Below are 17,896 nucleotides of genomic sequence, written 5' to 3'. Positions count from 1 at the left end.
AGCAGACACTTAAACTCTAGCAGACTCGAGTCCACAGAAGCCTCTGGGAATTTTCTGCTCCTTAAATATTTAGACAGTGAAATGGATGGTGGAGGCCAGGGACCAGAGCAGGTCCTAGTTGAGAAAATCCTTCTTGAGAGCCGCAGAACCTTCCGTATCCCTCACTCTCTCCCCGAGGCCTCTGACCACCATAGCAAAGGAGGAGAAGCAGCAGCAAACACCCCCAGACTTTGGGGGTCACATATGTGGTTTCTATTATTATCAGTTGAGTCCCCGCTCTTCTGGCTTCTGGTCCTGTGACACGGGGCTTAGGATGGCAAGCAGGACCAGCTTAGGTATCAGCAGAGGGAGCAGGCAACCACAGCCTCTGTTTTGGATGGCATTCCCACAGAACAGCCATCACCACCAGACAGAGGCACAGCAGTCAATGGTGCCACCTGCCCCGTACCCCAGGTTGACAGGGGCACCCAGTTCCCTTCCTTAGCCTGGAGAGAATCGGGAGCCAGTGTGTCTCTTCTCCCCGACACGGGCCGGGAGAGGGGCGTCTGCAGATCCCCATGGACAGAACGGGCACACAGACAACACAACCAGAACTTGAGGCGTTGGAAGACAGCCTTTCGGAAAAGGATGAAGACCCAGGGGTCCAGGATGGGGTTGAAGGCATTAAAACGGAAGGCGTGGAGGTCCCCCATCTCTCTGCTGTCTGGGGCGATGGCCTGCGTGAATCCTCTGATCTGAGGGACAGGGCAGGTAACAGATGCATCATGGGTGGTCCTTCCCCATCCTTACACCCCACCTCCCACTTCTTACCCACGGGGATGAGTACTTACGCTGTCAGAGGGGAAGGAAATGAGATAAGATGAAGAAAGATGTAGGCTGAGTTGCTAACATGTGCAGGCATCCAGGGAGCAGAGGACAGCAAAGCTCCAGGAGACAGCAAGCCGGGCAGGGGAAAGACAGGGTGGGGCCGTGGGCACCCACCTACCAGGCCCCCACCTCACCCCCAGCCCTCACGGATGCCTGAGCCCTCTGAGGCTCCCAAACCCTCATGTGCTTGAGAATGAGTTTGTCAGATGTTGTTAACCCTCAAAAGGATTCAGCACCCCCAAATCCATCCCAAACCCTATTCCAGGACCCAACATAAAGATGTGGCTAGCCTCACTGGCTGCTATACTGAGAGGGACAGCACGGGGTCCCTGTGAAGCTGAAGGGGTCTGGGGGACAAGGGCAGGGCCCAGGCTCAGGGAGTGGGTGGGGTGCTAGTGGTTATACGCCCAGGCTCTGGGATGGGAGAGCCAGGACGGAGAGTCAGCATGTGTGATCTCGGGCAACACGCACTATCATCTTTCTATAACGAGGGTGGCAGGATGGGACCTCAGTGTCATTTCCTGCCCAGTGCTTCTGAAATGGTTGTATAAAGTCAATTTGAAATTCATCTGAAGAGGCATTTGGAAGCCATTAAGCGCTGTGTCAGCAGAAAGCAAGTGTTTGTGAGTTGAGAATCCTGTTATCATCACAATAGTGTTTGATCGGGGAGACGGCTGAGAGGTGCTGACAGGGGACAGACAACTCAGGGCTGGGATTGTCTAGTGGAGCCAAAGAAAGCGGAGAGATGGAGTACTCAGGAGTACATGGTACACAATTCACCCTTTCTGAGCCTCAGTTTCCACATCTGCTAGATGGGCATGACAGGTGGAGGGCAGAGATGGATGTTGCCCTCCCCTCCTCCCCCTGCACCCCAGCTCCAAGCAACACTCACCGTGAGAGGCAGGGAGCATACGGCCATGATGCCTGTCATGAGGGCCAGCAGAATCAGGTGGTAAACTTCATCCTCTCGTGCCCGAGAGGTCGGCACAAACGAGCCATGGTGCCGTCTCTGTTGGCGGTACATGTGACAGAGGCTGAGAGTGACGGAGCCGTTGCAGAAGAAGATGGAGGTCACCAGCAGGGCCATGAGACTGGCATAGGCCAGGGAGAAGGCACAGCCACCAGGCTGGGGGGAACGCATGCGGATGAAGCACCAGCTCCCGGGACAATACTGCTGGTGCTCGCCCAGGCCCAGCAGGGGCAGTGAGCAGAAGAGACAACAGAAAGCGTAGATGGCAGGCAAAGCCAAGCGGGCACAGCGGGGCCCGTCCAGCTGGGCGTACAGGTAGGGATGACTGAGAGCCAGGCACCGCTCCACAGCCATGGCGAAGAGGATGAGCGTGGAGGCCAGGCCGAAGAAAGTCATAGCGAAGGCGAAAGTGTCACACAGCATCGTCCCACCGTGGGCCAGGCCCAGCAAAGAGCTGTTTCGAGCATAGGCCACAAACACCGCGGGGCTCAAGAAGCACGTGCCCAGCAGATCCGTCACTGCCAGCCCAGTGACCAACACTGCAAACGCCGATGGGTGTGACCTCCGTCGGGCACCCAGGATGCCCAGTGCTAGCCCGTTGCCCACCACACCAGCCACGAACATCAGGGTGCTGGTGGCAGGTCCTACCGAGTCTTGAACGTAGGTGATGTTCCAGCAAGAACCTGCCATACCCTGCCACTCTCTGCCACCTACAATGAGAGGGCTCTCGGGGGTGATAGAAGGGGGACCATCAGGATGTCCACCGCTGGCCACCATCCTCAGGGCAGCTGGGATCTGCCAGTCAACTCCCAGTTCCCCGTGTGCGTGTGTTTCTGTCTTTTGTTTCCGTCTTCTCCAGTGTCTGTCCCTCTCCTGTTTCTTTCCTTCTCTGTCAGTCCTTGTCCCTTTGTGCCTCAGTGTTCCCTGTCCCTTGCCCCGGTCCCTTCCTCTAAGCCTCTCTGCCACCTCCTTTACATTTCTGGTTTCTGGACCCTCCTCCGGCGCCTCTGCCTTCTGAAGTCCCTCAGTCCCTCCTGTCCGTCTGCGGGTCTGTGTAGGTCTCTGTCAGCTTCTCCCTCCTAGGGCCCGCCCTCCCTCCTCATCTTGCCTCCTCGCCCCAGCTTTTTTCATTTCCTCTCTGCCCCGCCCTCCTCCCCCTGTGCTGGTCTCCAGAGGCCCCCTCCGGCTCCCTGCCTGCTTTCCCTGGCTTGTACCCCATCCCCTGCTCTGAGTATCCATCTCTTGCCTGTCCTCTTGTCCCCTCCTCATGCAGTCCCCAGCATGGTCACCTGCTGCTACCATCATCCCACTCAGCCTCTACTGTCCACCCCTCCCCCAGCATCTCATCTTTGTGTCTGTCCATTTATCTCTGGGTATTTCTGTCTCTGTCTCTCTGTCTGTCTCTGTCTCTGCCTCTCTCTCTCTCTCTCTCTCTCTCTCTCTCTCTCTCTCTCTCTCTCTCTCTCCAACCCCATTCATGTATAAATCCCTATTCATGTCACCCAGGTTCAGAACCCCCCCAGGGAAGCCAGACAGGTCCTAGTGCTGAGTGATTCTCTGGCTTAGCCATGGCCTGAACTGTGTGTGAACGGCCTCTGAGAGCTATTCTGGGCTTCAGGCCCTGGGGTTAGGCCCTGGCCCTGGGATTGAGAAATGACCAGGAAATTCCTCCATGATGTAGTGTTTTCCAGACACCACAGAGAACCCTGGTCCCTGGACACAATTCACTCCTTCCAGGAGTTGAGGAAGGAGTCCGCCTGGCCAGACCTTATCCCTGGCCTCCTCGATTAGGAGCTCAGAGTCCTGAGTCTGTTAGAACTCACAGTCCATCCACAGTCTGCAGCTCACGGGGCTTTGGTGACCTACCATTAAAGGCTGACCTCTCCCTTCACTCCATAGCACTTCCAGGACCCAGGTCACGCTCATGACACTGACCTCCACAGCAACACTCTGGCGAAAGATGGCCATCTCAGGGTCCAGCACTGCTCCCACACACAAGGCTCCATCCAGCTTCCCTCAGCACCCTCCTCCCCTGCCAGTGTCAGCCCAGCTGTCGACACAGAGGTGATGGGACCTTCACTGACTCCACAGTTCCTGCTTGAGGGTCAGAAGGGACCTCAAAGACCCGAGTCACCCAGTGTGGCTTTTTTTATAAATATATTATCTGGAGGTTGGGGATTTAGCTCAGTGGTAGAGCGCTTGCCTAGGAAGCGCAAGGCCCTGGGTTCGGTCCCCAGCTCCGAAAAAAAGAACCAAAATAAATAAATAAATAAATAAATAAATAAATAAATAAATAAATAAATATATTATCTGTTCCTGCTGTGCTGCTGTTCTGCTATGCTTTTGAGATAGGATCTCATGTGGCCCAGGCTGGCCTCAAATTTTCTATGTAATCAAAAAATTATATTAACCTTAAAAAACGTGCGCGTGCATGCACGCCCTTGCCATGATGTGCTTATGGTCAGAGGACAACTTGCAAGAGCCAGTTCTCTCTCTCTTTCTCACTGTCTGTTTCTCTCTCTCTGTGCCTCTCTGTGCCTCTCTGTCTCTCTGATTGTCTCTGTCTCTCTGACTGTCTCTGTCTCTCTGATTGTCTCTGTCTCTCTGACTGTCTCTCTCTGTCTCTGTCTCTGTCTCTGTGTCTCTCTGTCTCTCTGATTGTCTCTGTCTCTCTGTCTGTCTCTGTCTCTGTGTCTCTGTCTCTCTGATTGTCTCTGTCTCTCTGACTGTCTCTGTCTCTCTCTGTCTCTGTGTCTCTGTCTCTTTCTCCTCACCATGTAGGTTCCTGGGATCAAACTCAAGTATCTGCTTGGCAGCAAGGCCTGCGAGCTTTGTTTTGTTCGATGGTGAGAGGCAAGGCCTCACTATGTGGCTCAGGCTGCCCTTAAACTCTCAGCAAGTCTCTTGCCTCAGTCCCCAATGTGCTAGCAATAATATTCTGTGCTCCTCCTACACACCCAGTTGTGACACCCTTGTTTTTCAGGGAGGTTACACATCCACTTGACTTTCATTCCTGAACCAATGTGACCCCCTTTCTGATGTATTATGGTCCTGGACTGGGTTAGGGGTGGCTTACCGCAGTCTCCTCCTCTCTGATATGGGTCCCAGGCATGTGGCTGAGTACAGCCAGCATCCCACCCACAGGAGTGGAGCAGGGAAAAGGTCAGTACAGAGATGCCTCATGTTCAAGGGCAGGGGAGCTCCTGATGCAGGGCTGGACTGCAGGCAGCTGCTGCCTTGCCCTCTGTCCCCACCCCCACCCCCCCACCGTGGTGACCACATTTTCCTATCACCCGTGCCCAGCTGCCACCAAGCTGGCGTTCCTGGCTTCCGACAGGATGGATCCCCAGTTCCAGCTGTCCTGGGGAGCCCCAAAGGACCACCCAGCCCTGCCCCGGGGAATAAGGAGCCTGATGGGGTGGGGGTGGGAAGCTGTGAGGGGCAGGCCTGCGGGCCATATGGTCCCTGTCATGGGCTCTGGTTCCCAGGCAAGCCAGAGGGAACTTGGGAAGTCATCCCGTATTAATGAAGGATGATGCCTGGCAAGCTTGGTGTCCTGCCTCAGCATCAGGGGAGTTTGGAGGGGGAGATGGGACCTCTGCTTCCCGGAGCTTCCTCTGGCTGACTTCCTGTCCCCATCACCATCTCTTACTCTTTGGGAAGTCTCCTGGTTCTTATGCCCAGGGACCTGGGACAAGTCAGCCCTCATACTCTCCTAGGCCTCTGTTTCCCCTCTCACACCTCTTGGAACCATTACCCTGCGGATGCCAGCCATTGTTCCAGCTGCCTCTCCCCCGCTCCTGGGTCAGAAGTGGCTGGCTTGGGGTGTGTAGCTGTGTACTCCAGAAGTTCAAGGTCATCCTCAACCACCCAGTGAGTCCTAGGTCAGACGGGGCTGCACAAGGCTCTCTCTCCAAAGGTCAGAGACCAAACAAGCAGGTAGGGAAGCACCAGCCACAGCTCTATGGAAGAGGGGACAAAGGGACCTTGGGACAAGGTTACTCATGGCTCTGTGTGCCTCCTTGCCTGGCACCAGGTGCCTTCCTGTGAGGGGTGGGCCATCTGTGCCCTCACTCGGTTTCTGGGAACAGAGCATTGCCCTGTGAGGGTGACTCAGCAAATTGCTTTCTACCCACCACAGACAACAAGACTCAGCCTCCCCAAGGGACCCCAGGGTTCCTCAGAAGAGGAAGGACAGGACATACACTACAGAGAATGGGGACTTACTCAGAGACATGGCTCCAAGAGGTGAGGGAGACAGGGAGCAGAGAAAGGATGATGGGAACCCGGAACTTGGCATGTGAAGCTACAAGTTAAGGTGTGAGTCTGTGTGTGTGTGTGTGTGTGTGTGAGAGAGAGAGAGAGAGAGAGAGAGAGAGAGAGATGCTACTATGCTACACGACTTCTGTGAGTGTCTTTCTTAGCTCTTCTATAGTCAGGTCCTTAGCTCGCTGCTTTCTGTGAGGCGGGGATAGAGTATGCACATAGGTGTCTCAAGTAGGGATGTGCATAGATATGACCAGGTATACAGGTAAGTAATTTGCAAAAAAAAAAAAATAATAACCTACCCATTTTATATGTATAAGTGTTTTTGCTTACACATATGTCTGTGCACCACATACATGCCTGGGGTCCCAAGAGGTCAGAAGCAGATGTTGGATGGCCTGGAAGTGGAGTTATAGACAGTTCTGAGGCACCATGTGAGTGCCTGGAGTCAAACCCAGGTCCTCTGCAAAAACAAGTGCTCTTCTCTGCTGGGCCATCCCTCCTCCATGGGTATAGTTTTGCTGCTTTGCGTTATGCACAGATAGGCACGGGTCTGTGACGTGTATGGGGACATGTATACTGCCGGTTCACAGGTGTCTTTGCAGACATGTGTCAACATGTCAGAGCTCCCAATAGTTTTATGTCTTATTCATTGAGTTGGTGTATTTTTCGCTCACGTGTCAAGGCATGCTTGTGGGTATGGGTTCTTTTCTTCCACCATGTGAGTGAGTCCTGGGGAATGGAACTCAGGTCTTCAGACTTGGTGGCAGGTGACTTTACAAGAAGAGCCACCGGGGTTGGAGATTTAGCTCAGTGGTAGAGCGCTTGCCTAGCAAGCGCAAGGCCCTGGGTTCGGTCCCCAGCTCCGAAAAACAAAAACAAAAACAAAAACAAAAAAAACAAGAAGAGCCATCACCCCAGACCCATCTCTCACCACTCACTGTGAAGCCTTGGTGTTCTTCAACGAATGCCTACCGTGGGGTACTGTGGAAAAATAGTCTTTATCCTCTTGGATAGCTGTTGGAGCTATCGTTCGTTCATTCAACAAACCTAATAATCACTGTGTAGTAAGGCCGGAGGGGCAGAGAGGGGCTCAGAAGACAGCAAGCAATGAGGGTGCGTACTGCCACGTGCTGTGCAGAGGCTGGGTAGGCAAGTCCCAGCCCAGTCAGCTCCTGCTGCAGACCCCACCTCATGCCTTGGTCCCTTCCTTCCTGGGACCATGTTTGTGTCTCACTCCACCCATGTGCTCCATACATGTTCTACCCTCTGCCCATGCCTGACGTCAGGCCTGTCTCGTCTCACTCTGCCCCAGCACTGCTTCAGGAAGTTTCTAGACCTTTCCAGGCTGTCCCGCTCTTTTGGGCTTTGGGCTTTCTCTTTTCTCCCAGGTCTCCCGAGCCAGGCCAGCGCTGCTGCAGAGCACCGGGAGTGAAGAGCAAGAGGCAGGGAACTTATTCATGAGGATGGACAACCTAGCACTGGGGCCGGGACTGGGAGGGGCACTTCCTTAGGCGTACACACACCACACCACACCCCCACCTCTCGGCCTGTGTCTGACCCCAGCTAAATCCAGGTCCCCGAAGCTGACATCAGAGCTGGGGGTGACAGGAAAGAGCCAGGGTGACCAGAGGCAGTGACATTAGGAGTTGTGAAGTTAATGAGATTGATTAATCAAGTGCTTCTGGTGTCTGGTGAAGCTAGGACTACCCTCGTCTCCCTGCCCCCACTTCAGGTTTCTGCCTCCTCCCAATTTCTGTCACTCCCCTCCCCCATCTCCTGACTTCCCTCCTGCCAACCACTCCCCAGAACTTTCCCAACAGCCTCCCCCAAATCAGCAAGGTGCAGGAGGAAGCAGAGACCACAATGAGTCCAGTCTGGAAGGGCACTAAATTCCAACAGTCTAGGCCAGTGGTTCTCAATCTTCCTAACGCTGCAACCCTTTAATATGGTTCCCAACGTTGTGGCGACCCCCAACCATAAAATTATTCTCATTACTACTTCATAAGTGTAATTTTGCTACTGTTATGAACAGTAGTGTAAATATTCGTGTTTCCCGGTGGCCCAAAGTGGGTCAGGTGAGAACTAGTGGTCTAGGTTCTCCAAATTCCTTCCTCACAAGGCTGAGAGCCTGGTGGAGTTTTCACCTCTAATACCAGTACCCCTGAGGCTGAGGAGGCAGAAAGATTGCTCTGAGTTCAAGGCCAGCTTGGGCTACAGAGTGAGAAACTGGAAAAACAAACAAACAAAACAGGTCTAAAAGTTTGACTGCAATCACAGCACCAGAGAAGCTAAGGAGGCAGGAGGATTGCTAGGAGCTTGAGGCAAACCAAAGCTGCAAAGCTGGATCCCAATTTAGGAAAAAAAAAATCCCAACCTGTAATCCCAGCATTCAGGAGTAGAAACAAAAGGATCACGAGTTTAGCCAGTTCCAGCCAGGGCTACAAAGTAAAAGTAAGACCTTGGGGGGGTGGGGGGCAGAAAACAGAGGCTGGTGTAATGGCTCAGCAGGGAAAGGCACCTAATATCAACAATTTCTTTTCTTTTCTTTTTTCTCTTTATTTTCTCTTTTCTTGGAGCTGGGGACCGAACCCAGGGCCTTGCGCTTGCTAGGCAAGCGCTCTACCACTGAGCTAAATCCCCAACCCGATACCAACAATTTCATCTCCAGGACCCACGTGGTGGAAGGAGAGAACCAACTCTCACAAATTGTCCTCTGACTTCCATACACATGCACATATGTGCGCACACAGGCACGCACGCACGCACTCACACACACACCCACACACACACCATCAAATGTAAAAAGAAAGAAATAAACTGAAACTTGGGGCTCAGCAGATCCTCTCAGATTCTAAGATGTGAAGGGCTGGGTTTACAGGCAGTCCAGCAGCCTTGGGGCTGTGCCCCGCCAGGTGTCCTTCCCCACTCCTTCCCCCACCCCCAGCTCATCCTTGGCTCTCTCTCTCTGTCCCCCTTTTCCCTTGGGGCTCCCACAGACATGATGCAACCAGACTGGAGCGGGCTGAGAGGTGGGAGCAGGAAGGAGATGTAATTATAGCTGCTCCTGTCTCCATTCTACAGGAAGCTCAGAGTTGGGGCCCATGGGACCCTAATCCAATGCAAATGCAGAGCACTTACCAGACTCACGCAAGGCCTCCTGGGGAGGAAAGCCCAGTGAGCCACTTCAGGAGACAAGAGGGTCCAGTCTCCATCAGCAAAAGTAACCGACTCTGAAGTAGGGTGGTGTCTAAGGAGCCTGAGGAGGGAATGGGTAGTTTTGAAGTCAGTGAATATATTGATAGCTAGATAAATCAAGCCTAATTTTTCCCTGGGTTTGTTTGTTTATTTGTTTGCTTGTTTGTTTGAGATGGTGTCCCTCCCTGGGACCTAGGGTTTACCGATTTAGCTAGATTGCCCGGCCAGTGAGTATCAGCCGTCCGGTCCCTCTCTGCCCCCCAGCAGTGGGATTGCAACTGAGTTTCACCATTCCCAGCTTGCTACATGGTTGCTAGAGATTGAACTCAGGCTCCTATGTTCACATCACAAGCACCTCAGTGAGAGAGCCACCCCACGAGCTGCTCCCTAGTTTCAGTGGAAACAACGTTCCCTTTTTCATTCCACCTAAGAAGTCCCTAAGCAGCCCCCAGGGTGAATGGTGACTCTGATTCCTTAGCCTACTGTTCCATAGCTGTTCCTCCAACCAAAAACATTCTCCTCTGGAGGGAAGAGAAAGGCACCCAAGACAAGGGAAACTTTAAGGTCCAGGAAGCTTAGAAAGTTCCAAACTCCGTATGCACACCCACAGGTGTGTACGTGCACCTGCACTGGCACATGCATTGTGCACACAAGGACATGCAGAAACACCTTTGCTTAGCTGTATGTATATACATGCATATACAATGTGCAAACGTGTACCTATTCACACACGAGCGTGCATACACACAACCTTGCATGCACAACTCAACCCAGCCACAACACACACAACCCAGCCACTGTGTGCACACACATACACACAAAGCACACACTCAACTCAGCCAACACACACACACACACACACACACACACACACACACACACCCCAGTGGAAAATGATTTATCTACTTGACCATACGTTCACTGAATCCAAAATCACCCATTCCCTCCTCAGACTCCCGTAGCCCCCTTTACAGTTATCTAAGCAGTAACCAGTTGCTGTGGAAGGAGACACTCTTCCGTGGAAATGCCTACACATTGGACTGGGAGCTCCAGGGATGCAGTTTTCCTGCATCATTAACTCTGCCATGGTGGGCTTTTTGGTGATGAAGCTGCCATTGAGTCACCAATGTTCCTGTAATTGGCCTCAGTAAAATAATTGGGTTCCCAAGCTAGATCCAAGTAGAATCATTTCCTTTGTCAGTTGTTGATAAACAAATAATTATTCATGTGTGCCTCCCATGGGGACACTGCTCAGCTAGACGGCCCAGAAGCCTTATAAAATCACGGAGAAGGCCAGGCATGTTGGCATATACCAGAAAACTGAACCAAGAGCATAGTGGATCGGAAGCCAGCCTGGCTGCGTAGCAAAACCTTGTTAAAATTAATAAATGAGGGCTGGAGAGATGGCTCAGGGGCTAGGGGCAACCCTAAACCCAACCCCCAGCAGCCAGATGCTGGTGCACGACCATCTGTAATGGGGTCCCATGCCACAGTGTCAGAAGACAGCTACACTGTACTCATATACATAAAATAGACAAATCTTTTTTTAACTGCCTTTAAAAGTAGATAAATAAATAAATATGAAATAAAATTTGCCCTCAGGGAAGCCGGAAGTAAGGACTTTGATGAGAAATCCTTTCTGCGTCACAACCAAATTACGAACATGTCCAAGCATCATCTAGGCCAAAAATAGCCTCCAAACCACAATGGGAGCTCCATATATTCTGTTTACAGTGGGTACCAGGAAACAGAACAGGGACCTCTGTCCTCACAGCTAAGAAAAGCGTGGCTGAATTGGAGCCCATGGGAACCCCAGATTAAGATAACAGCAGGAGGGATTCGAGGAGGCAGGGATGGGGGGGCAGGAGTGCAGGGGGTCAGGGATATGGGGTGGGGGGCTCCTGAGTGATTGACTCCTTCATTTGTTGTTTCTTGTAAATTCTAATGACAGGACTTTCTCTTTTGTGCTTTTGTTTGGTTTTGGATTTATTTGGTTTGGTTGTTTTTGTTGTTGTTGTTTGGTTTTTTGAAACAATGTTTTTCTCTCTGTGTAGCCCTGGCTATCCTAGAACTCACTTAGGAGACCAGGTTGACTTTGAACTCAGAGATCTGCCTGCCTCTGCCTCCCAAATGCTCTGATTAAAGTCAGGAGCACCCCTCTAACCACATGATTTTCTTATTTTACTCTGCATACTAGCCCAGATGTCCTTTCCACAAGGAACCCCTCTATGATCCCCAGAGCTGGGCCAGGAGCTAGCTCTCATTAGCACTGCTCTCTCTCTCTCTCTCTCTCTCTCTCTCTCTCTCTCTCTCTCTCTCAGCTCAGTTCTGCCTAGTGGAGGCAGCATCTAGAACCCCAGAACCAACCAAGGATGTCTTTGCCACAGTCATATCCCCGGCATCGCCCAAGTCAAGGCAGTTCTAGGGATAGTTCGAAAGAGTGAACAATGGGTGGATGGATTAAGAACAAGGTCGGTGCTTAAAGACAGAAGTAAGTTAGAGAGGACCAGGCCTGGTGGCACAGGTCTGCAAGCCCAACTACTCAGTGAAACTCTGTCTCTAAATAGCAAGTTAAGAGGGGAGCTAGGGGGTTGGGGATGTAGCTCAGTGGTAGAGCACTTGCCTAGCAAGTGCAAGGCCCTGGGTTCGGTCCCCAGCTCAGGAAAAAAAAGAAAGAAAAAAAAAAAAAAAAAAAGAGAGGGGAGCCAGATGTGGTGACAAACACCTTTCATTCCAGCACTCAGGAGGCAGATGCAGGCAGATCTCTGAGTTCGAGGCCAGCCTAGTCTACAGAGTGAGTTTTAAGACAGCCAGGGCTACACAGAGAAACCCTGTCTTGAAAAAACAAAAAGGAAAAAAAGAAAAAAAGAAGAAAGAAAAAAAAGTAAAATATACAGTAAAATGAGGATTTGTGAAATGGTTTAACAGGAAGCATCTGCGTAGAATCCCCCAGTGAGGGGCTGGGGGCGTGGCTCAGTGGTAGAGCCCCTGCCTAGAATCCCCCAGTGAGGGGCTGGGGGCGTGGCTCAGTGGTAGAGCCCCTGCCTAGAATCCCCCAGTGAGGGGCTGGGGGCGTGGCTCAGTGGTAGAGCCCCTGCCTAGAATCCCCCAGTGAGGGGCTGGGGGCGTGGCTCAGTGGTAGAGCCCCTGCCTAGAATCCCCCAGTGAGGGGCTGGGGGCGTGGCTCAGTGGTAGAGCCCCTGCCTAGAATCCTCTGTAAGGGGCTGGTGCCTGACTCAGTAGTAAATTGCTTGTTTGCTCTGGGTTCTAATCCCCAGTACCTAAAAGGAAGGGGGTATGGAGAAGCCTGGCATGTTTATGTATTCCTTTCATCCCAACACTAAGGAAGCAGAGGCAAGCAGATTTCTGTGAGTCTGAGGGCAGCCTGGATTACAAGGGAAGTTCCAGGACAGCCAGGGCTAGGAAATGAGAGCCTGTCAAGGGAGGGTGTGTGGGGGGCTTTGTGTGGACGCATTTCTGCAGAGTTTGCTCCGTAGATAAGAACACATACTGCTCTTCCAGAGGACCAAAATTTCTAGCACCCACAGAGGACCTAAGTTTGGTTCTTAGCACCCATGTAACAGCTCAGTGCCTCTAACAATAGCTCCAGGGGACTCTGACACCCCCTCCTCTGGCCTCTCTGGACACCTGCACTCATGTGCACACACGCACACACAAATATACACACATTCATAATTTAAAGTAAAATAAATCAGGGCTGGAGAGATGGCTCAGAGGTTAAGAGCTGCTCTTCCAGAGGACCCTGGTTCAATTCCCAGCAACCATGTGGCAGCTTACAACAGTCTATAACTCCAGTTCCGGGGGATCTGACACCTTCACACAGACAGACATGCAAGCAAAGCACCAATACACATTAAAAAGAGAAAATATGGGGGCTGGGGATTTAGCTCAGTGGTAGAGCGCTTACTTAGGAAGCGCAAGGCCCTGGGTTTGGTCCCCAGCTCCGAAAAAAAGAACCAAAAAAAAAAAAAAAAAAAAAAAAAGAAAATATGTGAATGTCTACACTAATTAAAAAAAAAACAAAAATAGGTTGGGGATTTAGCTCAGCGGTAGAGCGCTTGCCTAGCAGGCGCAAGGCCCTGGGTTCGATCCCCAACTCCGGAAAAAATAAAATAAAATAAAATAAAAATAAATCACCAAAGAATTTTGTTTTCAAAATAAGCCAATGGTGTGGGCAACACGATGCAAAACCTGGATGGGTTCTTCAGGGGACGAGCAGAGAGGCCTATAAGTCCCACCCAGGAGGGAATGGAAGACATGAGGCAGCCAAGGGTCCAGGGAGCTTGTAGTTGGCTCCTCAGTCAGGACCTCGCAGAAGGACCCCTGAGAAGGGGACCTTCAGTTCCAATGCTGTGAAATGGTTATCATGCAGATAGCCAGGTGTTCTCAAGCTGATGGGAAAAATGAAAAAAGAAAACAGGCTACACTGCGTACTCATCTCTTGCGGGGCTGCAGTGCTTCGCCATCCACACAACTCTCCACACACGCTCAGAAAGAAAGAGGAGCCGGAACGCAGACTCCCCACAAAGGTGGCCCCCACGTTTTTGCCCGTGCCTCATTTTCCCCTAAAGTGCAGGCACCACCAAGTCACCAAGTTTATTGGATTCATATTTCTGCGCGGGAGGATAAAACTATCTTGGGGGCTCAGAGCAGGGTGCAAAAGAGTCGTTTGTCGCGGAAGGGATTCTCGGCGGCAGGGACAGGAGTCACCAGTGGGTCATCCTTAGCGTGCGTTTCGCAGAAAGCCAATAGCTCCGCTGCCGCCTGCGACACCTGCAGGCGAGGGATAGAGATGCAGTTGACCCTGGCTTAGTCCGCGGGAGCGTCCAAATCCCCGCCCCGTGTCTGACCACGCCTCGACTGGCCACGCCCCCAGGCCCGAGTCCCACCTTCCCATCCCGCCTCAGCTCCAGGCTCCGCCCTCAACGGAGCCTAACGCAGACCCTCAACCTATTTCCCACATCGGTCTATGCACCTTCATGCGATCGATGTTCACCTCCAGCTTCAGTTGCTCCACCGTCTTGCGGGCCTCAGCGATCTTGGCCATGTTGTTGGACATGGCTGCAGGAGGAAAGGGGTTAAAGGCCTGGCAGGAGTGTGGACTGGGGGGCTGGAGCACTCTGGATCCCCCCGGAAAGTATTGAGAGGCAGTGGTGTGACCCAGTAACAGAAGTGGTTGTGACTATGAGTGAATGAGATCCCAGAGACAGGTAGAGGAAAGAGTGACGGCTCAAGAAGACAAGGGGATAGAGGGGTGCCCGGATGGAGGTACCAAGAGGCTGCTGGAGGAAGAGCAGAGGGACGGGGAAGGAAGGACGGATGCACAGGATGGGAGGCTGAGAGGCAGGTGGAGGAGGGAGGGCCAGAAGGACAGGGCCACAGGTGCTTGAACAGAACCTACTGATCCAGGTGCCCTCACCCCCTGGGAGGTAGAGCCTGAGCCAGGAAGGGGGGGCCCTCCCCAGGCCAATTAGCAGCAACTCCAGGGAGAACTGAGAATTAAGATCTCGGCGGGAGGGGCACAGAGGGGGCCTCATTAGGGCCTCAGCAGCAGCTGCCCCCCTCTGCCACCCTCAGGGACCCACCCTCTCCCCGGCGCTGGCTGCCTCAAAGGCTCCTCTGCTCATTAGCAGGCTGGGAAGAGGGTTGGGGCAAGCCAACCCAGCCAGCCATGCAGAGGGGCAGAGAGGGCGACAAGTGAAAAGGCCAAGGGAGGGACAGAGTGTCAGAAATGACAGGCATGGAGAAGGAAAACAGACTGAGGATGGAGATAGAGATACTGGAGGAGAGAGGATGAGGAAGAGGACGGGGGAAGGAACAAAGGGAAGGAGTAGAGGGCACTACAGACAGAGCGGGGACGGAGGAGATAGACGGAGATGGGAGAGGAGAAACCCTGACAGAGGGGGACATGGCAGGGATTAGAAGGGAAACGGAGCAAGGAAAGAGGAGAAAGACTGGGAGGCATAAACAGGAGAGGACAGAGGGGAAGATGGAGACACGCGGAAGTATAAAGTCATTGATTCTCTCATTCACACATTCACTCATTCAATCCTACAGGGACAGATAGTGGCCATCTAACCAGCTACTGGGACCCGGACAAGAGCCACCTACCTACCTGTTGCAGCTCAGGGCTGGGATGGCTGGCGGTTGACAGAGGCTTGACAGAGGCAGCTGCAGATCCCCTTCCCAGCCCCGCCCCCTCCCCTGGGGTGCAGCCCCTCAGGACCGCCTCCTCCTCCTAGGCACCACCTGTCTCCATGCCCTGGGTCTGTTTCTCTGAGTCCAATCCCTGCAATAATGAATCCTCCTTCTCCTCCCCCTCTTCCCCCTCCCCCCTCCTCCTCCTCCCACCTCCTCCTCCTTCTCCTCCTTTTCCTCCTTTTCTCTCTGTCTCATTCTCTCTGTTTTTCAGTCATTCCTGTTTCTAGCATGTCTTTCTCTGGAGTCCCTCTGTTACACTTGGGTTAAAAGATGGGCCCTCTAGGTGTATCCGCTCATGCACACAAGCCTCTCCCATGCAGCCTCTCACTCCTTCACAGGCTGTCAAACTAGCAGCTTCAACCCATCACGGCGACCCTCTCACTGCACACAGACTCATGCTCAAAAGTCGCTCACACAGGGATGCACCTTACTTTGCTTGGTCACTGACTAATGCTCCCCCATGCTCAACACACAATGACAAAGGTCTCAATATACCTGTCCACTGCTGTCACTCACGATTTCTCACAGCAAAGCTTGTGAGTCACTGCACAGTTAGGCACCGTATCTTAGAGACTCAAATGTATACATTGTTACCTACAAGTGCAGTTTTAACTTCTCCGGAAGTTCTTATTCACACTCTCTCAGAGTCTCACATCCACACACTGGTTCAGCCTCTCTGCCAAGAGCTCCATTGCTTGGTGTGAGACAGAACCAGGTGTTTTTCTTTCCAAGGGTGACTTTGTGTGGTCACCTTTACACCTTTCTGATACACAGTGGCCCACCTTCTCCCTCCCCCTACAGCATCATATGTCATCCCTGTCATAGCGGCACAATGTGTCTTTTGGTGTCACACATTGTTGACGTTCAATAGCATGGTGTTACACACACACACACACACACACACACACACACACACACCCTTGTGGACATAACCCTTGCTGGACCTCACAGTCTGTATCACCAATGCTTGTCAGGCCCACACACTGTTCCTCTCTTCCTCATTCATTATTCCCCTTGTCCTGCCCGTACACTGATCTCGACACCAGAAACAATCACACACCTTTGCACAGGCAGTCACAAACGCAAGCCAATCTCTCAGCATCACACATAGTCATCCAGTTCCTCAGGACTCACCAGTGTGGCAGACATACTGTCTCACATCCACACAGTTGGCCACACCAGGTCCCTCTCCAGAGCCTCCCTCTTGCATCACTGGTTCATTTCATCACTTGGGCATCCCAGCGTCCCCTGACTCACTCTGCTCCCGTAACACGCATGTCCTCCCTTATATATGGTCAGACTTACTTACGAACAGTCTCCAGGTAGTTCCTCTCTCAGGTCCGATGCCATGCACAGTGGCCCACAGGCTCACTGATAAACTCAAAGTGTCACATGGTTAGCCACACATCACACCTTCTCTGACAGTCCCACTCAATCCCTTCTTGTCATTCGTAATCTCACCTTGTCACACAGTCACACGTCATCTCCTGGCGTTCCACACCACCTCTGAGGCGTGCCCTCACATTTGGCGTAGGTCGCACCACCTCTGAATGTCTCGTGCTACACCCCAGCATGTCTTGCTTGGGCGCTCACCCTCGCCGCCATCCAGTACTCCATGTTGGCCACACGGGGGCGCCTGCGAGCCAAAGTCGCTGGAGGAGCGCAAGCAGAAGCAGCAAATACTAGACCTCCTTGTCCGCCCTGCTGGAGATAGAAAACCGGAGATCTGGGGGACCCCCAAGGAGGATAAGAGAGGAAAATGGCTTCCTAGGAAGGTGAAAGAAGTGAGGGATCAGAGTGAAAGGACGGAAAATAGGACAGAGAACTTCAGAGAGAGAGGTGAGAAGTGCAGAAACAGGAGAACTAAGTTCGGAGAGAGACGCAGGATAGGTGGGTTGCACAGGGAGAGTTCACAGAAGACAGATACATATATGAGATTTGGAGACAGACACTCAGAGACAGAGTCAAGCTGGCCAAGAGACAAGAGAAACACAAGGTGCCTCCCCCGCTGGACCACAGGGGGAGGCCGAGCTTATAGGGAGGGAGCTGCTGTGGGTGTGGTCAAGGGCGGGGCTTTGTGGGGTGTGTTGGATGGGGCGTGGTCTGTGGGGATGTGAGGGCGGGGTTTGACGTTCCTTTTCTTTCTGGCTCTCTGAGATGCTGGAACACTGGGAAGAGGTGGAGTAGAGAGAAGCGTTGCTTTTGCAGACAGCTCAACCCTAATTCGGTTTTCACAGCCTGCCCTGGGAAGCCAGACTAGCGGGGGAAAGATACTAGCCTCTTCATAGTTCCCACCTACCAGCACTGGGGATAAAATCCAAAGTCTCACATGTGCTAAACAAGAACTCTACCACTGAGTTGCATTGCACGGTC

At 52.5% G+C, this 17,896-nt stretch overlaps 2 protein-coding genes across 7 annotated transcripts; both read right to left on the bottom strand.

Annotated features, from left to right (window-relative positions):
- Positions 1-311: 311 nt before the first annotated feature.
- On the bottom strand, positions 312-2,696 carry Ptgir (prostaglandin I2 receptor). Its single transcript, NM_001077644.1, is given in 2 exon segments — positions 312-734; positions 1,760-2,696. Coding segments are annotated over 2 exon segments (1,251 nt in total). The 5' UTR covers positions 2,615-2,696; the 3' UTR covers positions 312-338.
- An 11,144-nt stretch (positions 2,697-13,840) lies between these two features.
- Gng8 (G protein subunit gamma 8) lies at positions 13,841-17,530 on the bottom strand. Of its 6 annotated transcripts, none has more exons than NM_001439754.1 (4): positions 16,985-17,530; positions 16,829-16,894; positions 14,298-14,383; positions 13,841-14,095 (listed from the first exon to the last, which is right to left on the bottom strand). In NM_001439754.1, exons 3-4 carry the CDS (start codon positions 14,379-14,381, stop codon positions 13,967-13,969), a joined length of 213 nt encoding a protein of 70 aa, NP_001426683.1. In that variant the 5' UTR covers positions 14,382-14,383; positions 16,829-16,894; positions 16,985-17,530; the 3' UTR covers positions 13,841-13,966. The 6 variants fall into 6 exon arrangements, with proteins under 6 accessions (NP_001426683.1, NP_001426684.1, NP_001426685.1 ...); XM_087616374.1 differs by having other exon boundaries at positions 13,894-14,095; positions 14,298-14,408; NM_001439755.1 differs by lacking the exon at positions 16,829-16,894.
- Between the last annotated feature and the right edge of the window lie 366 nt (positions 17,531-17,896).

The sequence above is a fragment of the Rattus norvegicus genome, chromosome 1, assembly GCF_021556685.1.
Source record: "Rattus norvegicus strain SHRSP/BbbUtx chromosome 1, alternate assembly SHRSP_T2T, whole genome shotgun sequence".
NCBI lineage: Eukaryota > Metazoa > Chordata > Mammalia > Rodentia > Muridae > Rattus > Rattus norvegicus.
The sequence above is the reverse complement of the archived record's forward strand: the minus strand, read 5'-3'. Positions and strand labels throughout refer to the sequence as shown.

Excerpts from the sequence above, each read along its gene's own strand:
- Gng8 (NM_001439754.1), bottom strand. The coding sequence starts at position 14,381 with ATGTCCAACAACATGGCCAAGATCGCTGAGGCCCGCAAGACGGTGGAG. Across the intron at positions 14,096-14,297 it reads TGAACATCGATCGCATGAAG|GTGTCGCAGGCGGCAGCGGA; the intron begins GTGCATAGACCG and ends CCTCGCCTGCAG.